The 13,329-nt window shown below is 42.4% G+C and overlaps 1 protein-coding gene across 5 annotated transcripts in view; it reads right to left on the bottom strand.

Annotated features, from left to right (window-relative positions):
- The window catches only part of LOC310671482 (mucin-5B-like), a 44,241-nt gene extending 32,349 nt beyond the window's left edge, over positions 1-11,892 (bottom strand). For 3 of the 5 annotated variants that reach the window (XM_083427617.1, XM_083427620.1, XM_083427619.1), the window contains exons 1-11: positions 10,652-10,782; positions 9,840-9,927; positions 9,031-9,144; positions 8,436-8,661; positions 5,661-5,786; positions 5,244-5,361; positions 4,369-4,507; positions 3,150-3,251; positions 2,177-2,246; positions 1,927-2,064; positions 168-332 (exon numbers count right to left, since the gene is read on the bottom strand). In XM_083427617.1, the coding sequence (XP_083283743.1) occupies positions 168-332; positions 1,927-2,064; positions 2,177-2,246; positions 3,150-3,251; positions 4,369-4,507; positions 5,244-5,361; positions 5,661-5,786; positions 8,436-8,661; positions 9,031-9,144; positions 9,840-9,875 (1,234 nt within the window). In that variant the 5' untranslated portion in view covers positions 9,876-9,927; positions 10,652-10,782. Of the gene's footprint in view, positions 1-167; positions 333-1,926; positions 2,065-2,176; positions 2,247-3,149; positions 3,252-4,368; positions 4,508-5,243; positions 5,362-5,660; positions 5,787-8,435; positions 8,662-9,030; positions 9,168-9,839; positions 9,928-10,651; positions 10,783-11,467 lie in introns of those variants that run through there. The other 2 variants (XM_083427621.1, XM_083427618.1) reach the window with 2 other exon arrangements.
- Positions 11,893-13,329: the final 1,437 nt, after the last annotated feature.

Genomic DNA, 13,329 nt, shown 5'->3' with positions numbered 1-13,329 from the left:
GTTATTGGGGCTTTGTAAACCATCATAGAAACACTGCTGGAGAGTGGTACATAGGTCTGACAAATAGAAAAGTTAATTAAAATAGAATAATGGCTGTCATTCCTCTCATGGTGGAAAACAAAGTGATGCATTTAGGGAAAGCATGAAACGATGAGAAAATATAATACCTTTATCAACACTTTTCTGACAGGGATCCTCAAAGCTGTCTTGAACATCAGCACAGCTGGCCATAGTTTTCCATGAGTTTCCAAACACTGAAGCAGAGTCTTCTACAATCCCACTGATGGTTTGAAAATCATCAGCCTGATCATTGTTGAAATTTCCACAAAGGCCTAGGTAGGTATGGGAAGGTACAAGACAAAAATCCAGACAAAGTCTTTGAAACAGCCTATCTAACAAAACAAATTCAGGACCCTGCTACAGAGCAGAAAGAGGGCCTTGTTTGTGGGTAAAGAAAGGACAGTCAAATGGGTGAAAACTAGATTTAGGCTCTGAAAGTCTAATGATACCTATTCATGAATGGGATGTAGATCAAAATGCATAAATGTAACAATATGTAAGGATCTTTATGAAAGCTAGGTTCCCATTATTTTAACTATAGTTAGAAGCAGGCCTCATACTGTACTAGACTATACTAGAACTGATGTTGGTGGCATGATGAGTCAATCCCAGAATAAAGTAATCCTAACTGAGTGCACTTAATCAATCATTCTAAGACTGCATTTTACAACGCAACAGTAAGAACACAATAGCAAACTAAACACAGCACATATGTGTTCATTAGTTCTCTCTCTCTCTCTCTCTCTCTCTCTCGTTTCAGAGAGCCTGTTGCCCCCAGTCCTGCATCTACCTATCACTTGAGGGTGGTAGTAGCAATGCTGGAGATGGCAACTGCATCCCTTTCCTCCATAGTCTCATCAGTGACGATTCAGATACATGGGCAAACAAGGGGAGGGGGCATTGACCAACCTACTTAACTCATTTCAGCAGCATCACACCTGACAGAGTCCAATGGAAGCAATGTGCTTGGGATGTTTTGTCCCCAGAGACACTTTTGTCAGGATCGGGGGATGAAAAGCCAGCTGGCTCGGCCCCAGCTGGAGCATCTCCTTTCTCAGCCTTGTCGCTGTGGAGATCCATCGACCATCCTCCCCGATGTGTGCCTGTGACTCAAGCTGCAGAGCAGGCTTGAGCACACATTACTCAGCAATTTACTGCACAACAGATGAGGCTTGAGGCGTGGACACGATACTAAACTACGCATTTATTCTACATAAATCAAGCCAAAGAAAACATGGCTTCTCTCCTTGCCGTCTTCTCAGAGAGACTAAAAACAGAGTGGAAGTTCCGCTCACGCCAGCAATCTGTGTTGGAATGTAAACAGACATGGGACATGTAACAATCCACATATCTGCAGCAAAGGGTAGAATGGAATTCCCAACAACTTTGTCTCCCCAGCTCCTTGATAACACTTGGCTTTCCAAGCTTCATATGCTCTCCAGAGAACAGGAGAACAGGACATGTCAGACAGAAGCATGGAAACTAAGGAAAATATCATTGGCAAGATGTAGATTCTTGATATCAGTTATTCCAAACATTCCAATATGAGACAAACATATCAAGACAGAACTAAATTTTTTTTGAATAAAAGATTGTTTTAGTAACCTTATCCAGAGGTGGGTGACCTGCTTGGCTTCCAGAAGTTGTTGAACTCCAGCTCTCCTCATCCCTAGTCAGCCAGAGCAAAGGTCAGGGCTGATGAGAGTAGGGAAAAACTCCAGGTTCCCCATCCCTGCTCTAGACATTTGTGATGTCAGTTTATCCTTGAGAAAGTTTGAGAATATTTCATGAAATCAAAGCATCTCAAGGTACTTTTTACAATCTACTAAAAGGCAGTAGGAGTTCATGCATAGGGAAATACTATACCAGAAGTATGGTTTTGATAAGTTTCATCTACTGTTATGAAGATCTGCATAATGGGTTTCAGTTGTACTTGAATTTGTACCCTTGAAGAAGTCAGGATGTTGACATAGAATGTAGATGGTCTGAAGAGTGTGACACCATCTAATAAAAAAACCAAAACTTGCCTTCAGCTAAAAACAATATCCAAGTAGGAGCAACTACCTTACAGGTACATAGCTTTCACTGGAAATTTGGAGTGAAACTGAATGCTGACCTTTAGTTACAGGCAATACCGCAATGGCATTATTGACATAAACATCTCCAGTGGAACAGACTCTTATACTCTGCAAAGAAGGGAAAAATAAAGAAATGCATGAACACTGACAAAACACTTAGGGAGCAATCCAAATCCAATATCTGTCAGAGGTGGAGTTTGAAATAGGCAAGTCTTTGGCTAAACTGATTCAGTCAAAGATAGGTTGCTGTAAGTCTCCACCCCAGCTCATCTGGTGCTCAGTCGAGGACAGCATAAGTTCCCAAACAGGGGTATTCCAGGAAAGTGGTGGGGGCAGGGTGGCACAAGGGGAGACTTAGCCCTATTCCAAACCCTATTCAGCTTGATGATATGACCGACAAATCCAGTGGAAGTTTCCTACAGAAAGCGTGGTGTACGTCAAACTTTATTTTAAAGGCTCATTTTCCTTCTTCTGGGCTCAGACCAACTCAGCCAGCAGTAGCCCCATTCCTAAACAGAGTGTAAAGGTAAAGGTACCCCTGCCCATACGGGCCAGTCGTGTCCAACTCTAGGGTTGTGTGCTCATCTCACTTAAGAGGCCGGGGGCCAGCGCTGTCCGAGGACACTTCCGGGTCACGTGGCCAGCGTGACGAAGCTGCTCTGGCGAGCCTGCACCAGCGCAGCACACGGAAACGGCGTTTACCTTCCCGCTATAAAGCGGTACCTATTTATCTACTTGCACTTAGGGGTGCTTTCGAACTGCTAGGTGGGCAGACGCTGGGACCGAAAGACGGGAGCTCACCCCACTGTGGGGATTCGAACCACCGACCATATGATCGGCAAGTCCTAGGCACTGAGGTTTTACCCACAGCGCCACCCACGTCCCTAAACAGAGTGTAGAATAGGGTAATTATCCCAGTATAATTTACTCCAGTATCTTCCTTGAGTTCAGATTGTTCTGCATTTCTGACAGGTGGTGACAGCTCTTCTAGACATAACTATAACAACTTACAAGGGCTCCTAAAGTGATTAAAGCATTCTTCAGACAAGTCATAGTCTTGGAAACACCACATTGAACAATCTCTCCAATGACCACAAAGGAACCATCTGTGTCCTGAAAATGAAGAGGGAAATACACCATTAATGCAGTGGATGGGGCCAGCAACCAGGGTGTATGTTCATCTGACACATTGCAAATCTCTTGTAGAGGAGATGGGCAGTGGATGCTGAACACTGTCTATATGGCCTCTTTTACCCCTGACTTACATGGAGTCAGTGCTGTTATAGTAACACGAAAAAGTTTTGCACACACCTACTTGCAAGACAGACAAAATGGGAAAAGCTAACATTTTGCCTGCATATTTTCTCAGATGTAGAACCTTCCAATGCTCTCAATTTAGACAGATTAGACACAGGTGTAACTTTCAGCATATATGTATGACATAATACTGAGTACTGCCTAAGTCCTGATGAATTTAGTGGGCCTTATTCTGCAGATGGTGAAAACACTTAAGCCTTATTTCTCAAAATGGTTTAGGCAAGATCTCCCCCCCCCCCTCTGTTCCAGACTTGCTGCAAATCCATTTTTCATGTGGCATGCATGGTTGCTGTTTCCATCATCAGTAGCAAAGCTGAATGACACATGCATTGCATAGTGCATGCTGTGAACACATCTGGTTGGTTGGTTGGTTGGTTGGTTGGTTTAACCATGGTCCACAGACACATGGTCATTAAATCCACATGTGACACACACATGACATCAACACATATTTTTGTTTTGCTGCAGAAAAACATAGTGTAATTTCATTGAACATATACATGACATGTTTGCCATGTCATGTACAGAGCTGCACTTAAGGCCTCCCACCCCACCCCACCTCCGCCAAAAGAAATGTGTCCTTGTCACTCAGGAGTTATGCACAATCTATGTATTTTTCTCAAGTTTGTGATTCAGGTGCGGAGAAATCACATTTTCCTCAGACTCAAAGGGGAAGAAATGAGTCAGCTGCAACAGCAAATACAATGCAGAATATGGCTGTATGAACATGAAAGGCCCCAACTGGTTAGTGCTCATTTACAATTGCAAAGGGCTACATTTACAATACAGTTTATCAGTCTCCTGGAACACAGCATTTAACGAGATGTTTAATTTGAGGTATGTTATGCAACCTACTGTTTGTGTCTATTTGCTGCTCCTAAAAGGTCTCAAACAATTTTAAATAAACCCTTACCTTAGCTAAGACATAGTTGCAGTTGCCATGGAAAATGAATTGCTTCTTATCAAATGTTGTTATGTGGAATCCACCTTCTATTTTACAGTTTCCAGAACAAGGCAGTGATGTGCAGGACCATTTTCCACTCATGCAAGTACTGCAAGACCGAAAGAGTAGCTTAATCCTCAATGACAATAGTGCAGAAAACACATGTGACCAGCCCTGAACATTTTCCAGAATCAAGAAGTTGAAGCTATATATTATGTAGTCAGCTTCTCAGCTCAACGCACTTTAAAGCACAGCAGCTCTTTTCCTCTCCAATGCTGACTGAATCAGCATGGAATATGGGCCAGGAGTGGAAAGTAGGGATTGCTGTTTGGTCAACCAGCGGTGTCCAAACTTTTTTCAAAGAGGGCCAGATTTGATGAAGTGAACGGCCGTGAGGGCCGACCAAAGGGCCGACCACCAAGTTTGTTAACCTTTTTTTAGGGTTGAAGTTGTTGAGGTTTTTTTAGTATTTTACCCCAGGAAATAAACTGCCACAGGGACTGGATTAGGCTGCCCCCAAAACAGACTTGGATCAAGAAGATGCTTAGCTGCCATGTAATTCTTTCTGCTCTCTCCACAATCAGTTGGAGTTGAGCTGAACTTTCTAAGATGACTTTTTTTACTGAGAACGTTTCTGGGGTTTTTCAGTTTTTCACCCCAGTAAATGCAGGGGGGGCACATTTTAGATGCAATGGGCTTAGATTTGTTGCATTTCAAAGTTTTGGTTCTTAACTTCTGAAAGAGAATCTCCTCCAGCAGCAGACTTAGATTTTAGCATAGAACAACCAGTTCTCCCAGTTCTCCCTCAAGCTGATACATCATTATTAGCAAGCTTTTAACAGTACCAGTTTTGGCAGGGGGTGGCGTAGGTGTCTCCAGCTGCATGGACCTTGCCTTGAAAGGTGCAGGGGCAGCTGCCAATTGGGATGCATTTTTTGCCCTTGATGTCATCGAGAATGCTTCCTGTTCAAACACAGTGCTCAGTTATGCTTAGAAGGGAAAAAATTAATGCTACACATAATTTTATTATTGGTAGGAAATACAGGTATGTGAAAGTTCATGTACTTGTTAGCAGACATCACTTAATAATATGATGAAAAACAAAAAAAGCAATGTATTGGTCCACACTCCGTAAAATGGGCATATTCAGTGACCTGTTTCATAGGAGTGTTGACAGGATGCACATGCAAAGTTTGGAATACTACTTTGCTCAGTTAAAATGCCGTGCAAATTATGGATAATAGATCAGGTCAATTTTCTACCTTTAGGGCAAAAGCATCCATCAGTGCATGGGGCTTTACATATTTTGCTCCTTTCTGGGTTGAAGCAGGTGTCAGTACAGGGGTTTCCACATTCTGCATATTCCAGGTTGTTTGGACATTTCAGGGCTACAAACCCAAGCAAAGTAAAAATGTTATTGACAGTTTTCAAATTAATAATATGATTTTTAAAATAAATAGCATACTTCGAGTTCCAGTCATTCTTTCCATTCTGATGACGAACTTAGGTTAGATGTCATTTATTGAAAATGTTTTGAGGTTGTACCATTTTTACAAGATTCCAAAGCATACCAAAGTCTTTCCCTGAGCCTTGAATCAACAAGCACAAACCACAGCCGATTTGTAATAAGTAGACCCCATTCACTTTAGTAAGGATAGTTAATTAGAGGTTCTGATATAAAGAGCAGAAACTCTAGCTCCAAAGTAGAAAACAATTGGGGAAAGTACTAGGGCAGGATACTGGCAGAAGGGGAACTTGGGGAGTATGTGTTCCTTTCTGCTACAAATGTTGGGGAGGATCAATGTATGTGCTGTAGGGAGAAATTGAATTCAGTTTGCATTAAAAGCTGAATTTAGCAAATTTGCACTTCCCAAAACAACACGAAAACCAAAACACAGCCATTCTTTGAAATTCGCAGTTGTCCAGTTTTCGCAATTCAGCTCTTCAACGAAGCAAAAGCACATGAATTAGGGGGAAGCTTGGATAAGAATGAATAAATTAGTGAAAGATAACATTAAAATGCATATCATGAAAAAAAAATGCCAGCAAATATGTATAGTGATCAAAACTGCATGCAAAAATGTGAAAACTGCACCCGAATGCTGGTGAATTTTCATGAAAATTGTTGTGTTTTTTTTAAGGAAAACATGAAATATGTTTCAGAAAAGCAGAGAACTGAATTTAAGATTGGAAAAATGAAAAACCAAGAGAACAAAAATCAACAAAACCTTCCATCCCTATCTTCAGATGGGTATTATCCGCATGAGAGCCTATGAATTAGTCGTGCAAAACCAGATGGCAGCCATTTCAGGGGGGAGGGATTGAAGTTAATGTTGCATTAAAAGGATGGCTATGTAAAGCTGAAAACCTATCCACCAAAGCTCCACTGACTAAAGTAGGACTTACTTCTGAGTGCACTAAATATCTAGGTTGCCATTCTTGAATATTATGCCCAGGGACAGCCCTACCAATCTCCTCAGGCAGCAGCAGTGCCACGCTCCCTGAGCCCCCTGGCCATTCCTCTCTCTTGACCAGCTGCATTGTGTATGCCACAGGTCTTTTACACCCCTTCAATTAGCCTACTGCCGTCAGATGCACTAGAGCAGGGGTCTGCAACCCGCGGCTCCGGAGCCGCATGTGGCTCTTTTACACCTTTGCCGCGGCTCCGGGGCAGATACTAGCGAGGGGAGGAGGCGCATTGTGCGCCCCGACACTCCCCACTGTGGCGGGCGCTGTACTGGCTGTGACATTGCATGGGGACAGTGCGTGCGTTAGTCACGCACCGTCCCGACGTCACCTTCCCACCCGCTGTCAGATCGGAGGGCAGCGGCGCGCATGCTTTAAATGTCGCAATGGTTTTGCGGCTCCCAGGTTTTTTTTTCTTCGGAAACGGGTCCAAGTGGCTCTTTTTGTCTTAAAGGTTGCAGACCCCTGCACTAGAGGATACTATTGTGTTGCCTACGCTGAAGTAAGATTCAGCTCCCAGTCCAGTCCACTTCTGTACATGGCATGTGGGGTGCAGCAGAATCTGGTCCTTAGCCTCAGCTAGCAGGATATCATAGGCTCACCATGGATATGCTAGTCCTGCACTTTAGTTCCTGTGATAATGAAAAATGCCCGAAGAGGAGAAAATGGCCATTGTGACCTCATGCTGAAGAAAGACTAACCATTGTGACTTCATACTGCTGCTGCCTGCTTGGGAAAGAGAGACCGGTTATTAGGAACTCCTTCTGATAACCTATTAGTTGTTAAGCTGACAGAATTTGGACATTATCGAATTTAAGCTGTTCCTATTGGTATAATGAAGGACGCGGGTGGCGCTGTGGGTTAAAGCCTCAGTGCCTAGTGCTTGCCGATCGAAAGGTCGGCGGTTCGAATCCCCGTGGCGGGGTGCGCTCCCGCTGTTCAGTCCTAGTGCCTGCCAACCTAGCAGTTCGAAAGCACCCCTGGGTGCAAGTAGATAAATAGGGACCGCTTACTAGCGGGAAGGTAAACGGCGTTTCTGTGTGCGGCTCTGGCTCGCCAGAGCAGCGATGTCACGCTGGCCACGTGACCCGGAAGTGTCTTCGGACAGCACTGGCCCTTGGCCTCTTTGAGTGAGATGGGCGCACAACCCTAGAGTCTGTCAAGACTGGCCTGTACGGGCAGGGGTACCTTTACCTTTACCTTTATTGGTATAATGAACCCATATCTGCTTGGGACAAGTCTATGTAAGGAATCACATTGCATAATATTCATCCACCTTACCACTTTGATTGTGAAACTTGCACTTTTACAAATGCCACATAATCTTCGTTCTACACGGATCCATCTTTCAGTGTGTCAGCAGCTATGCTCTGGAACTCCCTGCCAATTAATATTAGGCCGCCACATTTGCTGCATTGTTTTCAGCACCTGATAAATCCTTTTTCTGTTTAGGCAAGTCTACTCAGACATGCAATTTTAACATGTTGTTTCAGTGTGTGTGTGTGTGCGCACGTGCATGCGTGCGTGTGCATGCTGTTAAATAAATTAAAAGTAAATCTTTCTTTACTTACAACAGAGTTCCTTGGATCGCCATTTTCCAGGGTCTCCACCTTTGCGGACACAGTCCCGGGAGTACTGACTGAGAGTGCTGCATACACAGCTGGCAACCAGGTCAGAATGAGAAGATTTCTCAGAACAGCTGCACATATCTCGAATACAAATGGCTAGATAATCATCGGTAGCAACCACGCTCTTACAATTCCCAAAGTGGGATAGGGCTTCCTTGCACTTAGATTTCTGTCAAAGAGAGAAAGTGGTGGGGAGACTGGAGATTTTACATATACAGCATCAGTACCATAAATTTATTGACTTCTGTGGGGTTGCTTTGATACTTAACATGTGAGGTTCTGGCTCCCTGATCAAAGTATGTGTATCTGCTACTGAGAACATTGTCACCTCTGTCATCTTCATCAAAAGTATATAGCTTTATGCATGTGTGGCACAATTACCTCCACTAAAGTGAATAGGGAAACATTTACAGTGAGGAGCTGCAAATTACCTCCACTAAAGTGAATAGGGAAACATTTGCAGTGAGGAGCTGCCGCCCTTAGAGGGATCAAATGGAAAGCAGGGCAGGGTTCACATACCATGAACAGTGCAACTTACGTATCTATTTTTGCATTTATCTTGCTGTTGAGAGTTGTCTTGCTGCTTTATTTTGTCTCCAATTACATCAGAACACTTCTCTGTTGGATCATCTACTTTCTGAAGATTTCCAAACTGCCATGGGAATAGCGGATAGCCTGTAAAATCCCACCAGTAATAGGACTTTACTGTGCAGGGTCAATGTGTGGGTTTAGGATGACAGCCTTACTCTCAGATTTGAACCCAGCAATCACCCATCCATGATTTGAAGCATAGAGTTTGTACCGTAATAGTTTAATTTATTTTACAAATGAAGAATCAAGCAAATAGTTGCATCTGTACTCACGGTGTATACAATTGCTCTGCCTAAAGAGACATAAGGAAGCAGGCATTTATCTTCCAGTCAGCCTGTACATAGAAGGTATTGTTTAGAAGGTATTGTTTAGAATACCTTATTACATGTGAAATAAGAGTTCTGAGTGACAAATTCACATCCTCCTTAGTTTAGTTCAGATATCAGCCCAGATTCACTCAATATTTCACCCTAGGCTACCTTACCAAGGACAGTGATTAGATTTTACCCCAAATGTATGTACAGGAGATTGTGTGGTAGGCTAGGACTTTTGAGTCTTTGCCTCAAATCTCCACTCAGCTATATATCTTACTGCTGAGGCCAGTCATGATCTCTGTTGTCTTGGTAAAATGGGGAAGTATTTCCACAAACTCAACCACAATTCCTGAGATCTTTTGAAAATGGTTAGGATACAAATGTGATAGTTTCTATTATTATTATTATTATTAGCCAGTTATATATATTTAAAAAATCCTACCCTGCACGAATAAATCATTTTTGTCATTGCCGTCATAGTTCCCACACAAACCACATGTTTTCCCTTTGTAAGTATCTTCTAAATCCAGCTAAGAAAAAATAGGCAAAAAGACAAACATTTTAAACACACATATATACAGACACCTTCATAACTATAATGCATAGTACTGTCATGAGGTCTCAGCTTGAGCCGCCCCCAAGATAGAACTATATCTCCCATCAGCCCCAGCCAGCATGGACAATGGTCAGGGGTGAAGGGAAATGTAGTCTACAACATCTGGAGGACACCATGATGGCCTCCCCGTTAGAAACTGAGCACAATTGCTGCAGTGGTATTACCACACAGAGGATAGTATTTACTCCATTGAATTCTCTTTCTGAACACACACACACACACACATATATATATATATATATATATGAGTGTGTGTGTGTGTGTGTGTGTATCTATATCTATATCGCAAGGGGGAAAGAAATGACTGTGCCACAATTAGGCCATAATTAGTCAATTTCTAAGCACACAAGCTGGTGTTGGGTTGTGTGGCTTCCTATTCTAGTGATAAAGTCAGAGATACCAACTAAAACTTTGCCATCTTCCTAACATTCTCAACAGTAGAACCAGAAAGGAGTTGTGCGATTGTCTCACTCCAAACATAATTCCAGGGCTCACAAAATGATTATTTATATAAATAAATTAGCTTTATGTGTATCCCCTTTGTTCATAATATCACTAGAAGATGGCAGTGTGTGAAGACTGTGGCTACTCAACACATTTTACATGTATTAAAATTCACTAAAACAAATCCAACTAACTGGAGCTTCATACTAGGAGAATGTCACCCCAATTCCACTTGAGAGTCAGGCCTAGTTTGGAGGTAATTAGGAAATAAGGATAAATGTCTTCTACTAGGACACTCTTCAGACTGAAGGGCAGAAGAATCCTAAAAGAAAGAAAAAGAGGAAAACTTTATTTGTTTAAACAAATGAACAAGCATCCTAGTTGTCTCAAGATCAAAGATATCCCCAACCCAACCTATTAATTAAGCTCAATGGCCATTTCTCAGCTTTGATCTCTCCCCTCTCAGACAACCCCTCAGACAACCAAGAAGGACAGATGGGAAGGATGGGAAGCAGAGGTTGGCTGTGCTCACATACTTCCCACCTATGTGTGTGTGTGAGAGAGAGAGAGAGAGAGAGAGCGAGAGAGAGAGATATCACATATTATTGTTGTTGCTGTCTTTTTGGTGAGAGACGGACCAATATGTCCCAATATGCGCCATACCAATATGCCAATATGCCTCCATATGCACCCATATATACCATACTGATGCTGCTTGGCTGAAGGACACAGAGTGGCACTTGTGACCTCATGCTGATGCTGCCTGCTGGGCTGCCTGCATGACAGAGACCAGCCATTGTGAGCGCATGTTAATAATTGCTGCCTGAAGAAGCATGAGAGCTCCTGATGTTGGTCCTGAGTGTAGGAAATCACCCTAATCTGGGGCCACCACTGTATGACGTTTCTCAGCATTGGCTCTCTGATTTCAGACCCAATAAAACACTGTTCCTGGTGCACAAGAGCATTCATGAGAAAACAGAAGACTATCAACAGATGTTGAGCCAACTCACGTCTTCCCATCCACTGTGGTGCCTGATTCTTTGACCTCCAGAAGCACTCCATCTATAGTGGCCGTGAAATAGATGGCAGTCCCCTTCTTGATGCTCCTCATTATCTGGATACTGAAGTCCTGATGACTGTCTTTGCAGTGTGAAGCAAAAACATAACGGCAAGTTCCAGTGAAGTCAAATTTGGCACGGTCAAATGTCTGAAAGTGGAAATTACCCCACGTAGAACATTCACTTGTGGTGACAGCAGGACGCTGAACTGCAGAGAAAATAAGGATGGTGGCAATGATAAAATGCCCTGCAAACATTCACTTATATGGCCTGGCACCATAGTTACATATCTTTAGGTGCGAGGGGAAAACCTTCCTTTTTCATCATGCCTTTGGCTTTTAATTATCCATAGCCTCTGTGAGTGGGTGGGATGTTTTAATCTAGTTTAATAACAAAAAAAAAAAACAGAACTGTCTTTAGATTTTTCTTTGTTTTCTTCTATCCTGGTTTTAATGTATCTGGTTGCTTGCTTTTACTGTAAGTTGCTTAGTTATTTAGGTTAAAAATGACCGATAAGTTTAATGATTTAAACAGAGTCTGAACTTTTTGAGGGAGAGGGTGAAATGAACAACACAGATCTTCAACATGGGCAAACATGTATGTGTCCATCATGCTTTTGAACATCCCTCTTCCTGGCTGAGCTGGATCATTGGATTCACAGAGCAATCTTGCGGGGCTCTTGTAAGATCTTCTCAGAAGCTGCACGACCCTGGTAAGTGAGGCTTTAGCAGGGGCGTCAAGAGGGTGTGGGTGGCATGCATGCAGGGCACCACCTTCCCATTTAGCCTCAGGCAGCAAAATGGGGTGGGCTGCCCCTGGGTTCCTTACTTTTTTAAGCACTTTGTGTAATATACGGTATATAAAGAGTTTGTTGCCAACACTGAGTTTATAGATATATCAGCCCAACATTGACTTCTGATTTTAAGTCAGTATTAAATAAAGCTCACCTAAAGCTATCTATTTTTCATGAATATCTTAGTCTTCCTTTTTTTTCAACTGGCCATTCCATGTGATATAATTTTATGTAATTAATGACGTATTTTGTTAGCCCACTCTGGGACTGTTTGGTGAAAAGTGGTCTAAATCATTACTATCATCTCATCACTATAATCTATTGATCTAGATCTTATATGTCCCTTTTCAAGGACAAGGCCTTCACAAAGCAGCTCACAACCTAACAATATAAATCAGAAAAATACAACATCCAATAAAAGCTAAATTCCTTTGACTCAAGGTCCTTTCAAAAGAGAAATAAATAAAGCCTCTTATTACTTAGCCACTATGGCAGGCTTCCTCTGCCTCGGCCCTCCAGATGTTTTGAGACTACAATTCCCAGCATCCCTAACCACTGGTCCTGCTAGCTAGGGATCATGGGAGTTGTAGGCTATGGTATGATGATGGTGGTGGTGGTGATGGTGATGGTGATGATAATTGCTTGTTTGTTTAGATTGCTCACATTAGCTCTCACATTCAGTTTGGCCCCAGTTCTGTTCATACAGCCAAATCTGATTGATGAGTTAGCATTGTGATATCACTCATTCCATGCTCCCATATTGGGTGAAATCTCTCCTTGTGACTCATGCAGATCGGAGAAAGAAAAGGCAGTTATGGTGTATTGAATCAATCATATTTCCACTTACAGCACTCCATTCTCAATATTTACATTTATTTTACTAAATATGTGACATTGTTTTCTTTAAAAATCACCATAAAATTAAAACGACTACAATATCTTGCAGTAGAAATTATTTATACCAAGTCTCTTCTCAGTACTCATAGGATAGCTAGTGAAGAGACACTCAAGGACAAAAGGC

This window comes from Podarcis tiliguerta (assembly GCF_965153285.1).
Source record: "Podarcis tiliguerta genome assembly, chromosome: 1".
In the NCBI taxonomy this organism is placed as follows: Eukaryota; Metazoa; Chordata; class Lepidosauria; order Squamata; family Lacertidae; genus Podarcis; species Podarcis tiliguerta.
The sequence above is the reverse complement of the archived record's forward strand: the minus strand, read 5'-3'. Positions and strand labels throughout refer to the sequence as shown.